General features: G+C 50.9%; 1 protein-coding gene across 1 annotated transcript; it reads left to right on the forward strand.

The window, feature by feature from the left end:
- The first annotated feature begins 1,528 nt into the window (after positions 1-1,528).
- LOC134221858 (uncharacterized) lies at positions 1,529-2,786 on the forward strand. The gene is made up of 2 exons (XM_062701032.1): positions 1,529-2,198; positions 2,242-2,786. Exons 1-2 carry the CDS (start codon positions 1,529-1,531, stop codon positions 2,784-2,786), a joined length of 1,215 nt encoding a protein of 404 aa, XP_062557016.1.
- Positions 2,787-3,502: the final 716 nt, after the last annotated feature.

Consider the following 3,502-nt stretch of genomic DNA (forward strand, 5'->3'; position numbering starts at 1 on the left):
TCGGTAGACACGAGAAAAGCTCCAAAAGGGTCAACGTGGAGATTTCCGGAGCTGGGAAACAAAATACCTTCCAGTTGAGCAACGTACGGACGGTGCGTGAGCTAGGACTTCCCAGTCAAACGTTGAACTATTCCGATCTGTCAGGATCCTATCCACACCTACAAGGTCTTCCCGTCAGCAGTTACGTGAATGCAGAAACCAGTATGATCATCGGAATCGAACACGTGCATCTCCTTACCAGTTTGGAAGCTTCGCGAAGGTGGAAGAAGTGATCCAGTCGCAACGAAAACTCGTCTCGGTTGGTTGCATCTATGGAAGAAATTCTGGAAGTGAAGGTGAATCCGTGGAGCAGCTGAATCTACACGTCGATCAGGAAATGAGTAACAGTGATCTGTATGATTCGATGAAGAAGTTTTCGCCGTTGAAGAAGCTGTGGTTACAGAAACACCTTGAGTCCGACGAAGATCAACGAGCACGCAGCATTTTGGAGAGCAAGTACAGTTCGCCGAGGAACTAGAATCGAGTCTGGTTTGTTGTGGCGCAAGGACAATATCCACTTTCCGGAGAGCTACAAGATGGCGATGAACAGACTCCTGGGATTGGAGAAAGCGTCTGTCAGAGATACGGAACTACGACGAAGAGTGAACGAGCAGATCAACGGCTACGAGCAAAAGCAGTATATCAGTAAGGCTTCACAGGAAGAGGTCGGCAGTCTGGATACTCGACGTGTCTGGTATCTACCGCTTGGAGTGGTTATAAATCCCAAGAAGCCTGGCAAAATTCGGATGGTATGGGATGCGGCCGCGAAAGCCCATGGAGTCTGCTTCAACGATATGCTACTGAAGGGTCCAGATCTCCTTGTCTCGCTAGTGGACGTTTTGTTGCGATTCAGACAGGGGAAAGTCGCCGTGTGCTCTGACATTCGGGAAATGTTCCTCAGAATCCTAATTCGCGATGAAGACAGATGGTCGCAGTGCTTTCTTTGGAGAAGTAATCCGGAAGAAGAAATACAAGTCTACGTGATTAACGTGGCGATGTTCGGTGCTACCAGCTCTCCATGTACAGCGCAGTTCGTGAAGAACTGGAATGCTTCCAACTACAGTGAACAGTATCCAGGGCAGTAGAAGCGGTGACCAAGAACCACTATGTTTGATGACTTCCTTGACAGCGTCAACTCGGTGGAAGAAGCAGTACAGCTGGTTCATCAAGTGAAAGATATCCACGCAGCAGCGGGTTTCCAGTTTGGGAAGATACTGTCCAACGAGAAGGCAGTGCTAGACCGACTAGGAGAGACGACTACAGCTATCAGTAAACCACTGCCAGTAGACAAAGACCGAATATGCGAACGTGTTCTGGGCGTCCACATGGATTCCGTCGGAAGACGCATTCACATTCAATCACCAGGGATTGGAGGAAGTGTTAGGCACCGATTGGGCGGAACCGACGAAGCGCCAAGTCCTGCGTATCGTGATGAAACTCTACGACCCCTTAGGGTCATCGCACACTTCGTCGTCAAGGGAAGATCCTGATGCAGGAGATTTGGCGAACAGGCACTAACTGGGACGAGCCTGTTGCGGAGCAACCACGTGAGCTTTGGATAAGGTGGATCGAACGGTATCGGCAGATCAACGAAGTGAACGTTCCTCGCTGTTTCTTCAAGGATTTCTGTCCGCAGCAGGTCAGCGATATCCAGGTCCATGTGTTCACAGATGCGAGCGTGTCAGCCTGTGCGTGCGTTGCCTACCTCAGAACCACAGTGGACGGAGAGAGTCAGTGTTCGTTGATTGCAGCGAAGACAAAAGTTGCGCCTCTTCGAACGCTATCCATTCCACGTTTGGAGCTTCAGGCTGCCATGATGGGTTCCCGTCTACTGCAGAATATCTGCTCAGCTCTTACCATCAATATCCAAAGACGTTTCCTGTGGTCAGATTCAGCGACAGTTCTTGCCTGGCTTCGCTCCGATAGTCGTCAGTATCATCAGTTCGTGTCCTTCCGTGTTGGCGAAATCCTGTCGTTGACCAGTGTGGATGAGTGGCGCTACGTTCCTTCTCGCGAAAATGTTGCCGGACGATGCCACGAAATGGAATGGGGGCCTTCATTCGATCCGGATTGCCGTTGGTATCAGGGCCCACTATTTCTGCAAGATCCGGAAAGTCCAGTGGCCTACGGAACGGCCAGGAGATACAGCGGAAGCAGATGTGACGACTGAAGAAATTCGCCTCGTTGCCACACACCGTACAGTAGTGGAAGTGATAGATATTCAACGATTTTCCAATTGGAACAGACTGCTACGTGCGACAGCTTATGTTCACCGAGCTGTAGCGGTATGGAAGCATTCAACGAGCGGGACAAGATCGCTTAAGGTACTCAGCCAGAGTGAATTCGCGAAAGCAGAAGAAACACTTTGGCGACAGGCGCAAGCACATGCGTATCCGGAAGAAGTTCAGCTGTTGGAAGAAGGACAAAGTTTGTCAAAAGGCAGTTCAATTCGTGCGCTGTCTCCATTCCTGGACAAAAAAGGAGTTCTACGGGTTGGCGGCAGAATCGAACAAGCTCCATCGATTTCATACGAAGCGAAGCATCCAGTCGTGTTGCCGAGAAGTCATCGGATTACATATCTCGTTGTGCTCAGCTTCCACCAGCAGTTCCTGCACGCGAACACCGAGACAGTGTGCAACGAGTTGAGACAACGATTCTACATTCCGAGGATGCGAACAGTAGTGCGGAGCGTATGTCGTAGCTATCAGTACTGCAAGATTAGAAAGCAGCTCCAGTTCCACCGATGATGGGACCGCTCCCGAAAGTTCGTCTGACTCCCTTCATCCGTCCGTTTACGTACGTTGGAGTGGACTACCTCGGTCACTTCGAAGTGAAAGTCGGTCGCAGTTTAGTGAAGCGGTGGATATGTCTGTTCACGTGCCTCACAGTTCGCGCCGTTCATCTGGAGCTAGCACACAGTCTGTCAACGAAGTCTTGCGTAATGGCGTTCAGGCGTTTCGTGAATCGACGAGGAGCTCCGCTGGAAGTATTCTCGGACAACGGTACTAATTTCGTGGGAGCCAGCCGTCAGTTATCAGAGGAGATCCAGATGATTAAGGCCATCAACGAGGATTGTGCAGCTACGTTTACTAACGCCCGTACGCAGTGGCATTTCAACGTTCCTGCAGCGCCGCACATGGGAGGCCCATGGGAGCGGATGGTCAGAGTCCGTAAAGTGGCAATGGCAGCAATATCCGACAGTCCGCATCATCCGGTGACGAGGTATTCGAAACCATAATGCTGGAAGCAGAGGGGATCGTTAACAATCGTCCACTGACCTACGTAGCCTTGGAAGTAGCAGATCAGAAGCGCTCACTCCGAATCACTTCTTGCTGTACGGTTCAAGCGGTATCAAGCAGCCAACAGTTGATCAGTCAGTCAGTCTCCGAGACAGCTGGTCAATCGCCAGGAACATCGTCGACGAGTTCTGGCGCAGATGGAGTGTTGGAGTATTTACCGATGC

Source organism: Armigeres subalbatus, chromosome 3 (assembly GCF_024139115.2).
Source record: "Armigeres subalbatus isolate Guangzhou_Male chromosome 3, GZ_Asu_2, whole genome shotgun sequence".
NCBI lineage: Eukaryota > Metazoa > Arthropoda > Insecta > Diptera > Culicidae > Armigeres > Armigeres subalbatus.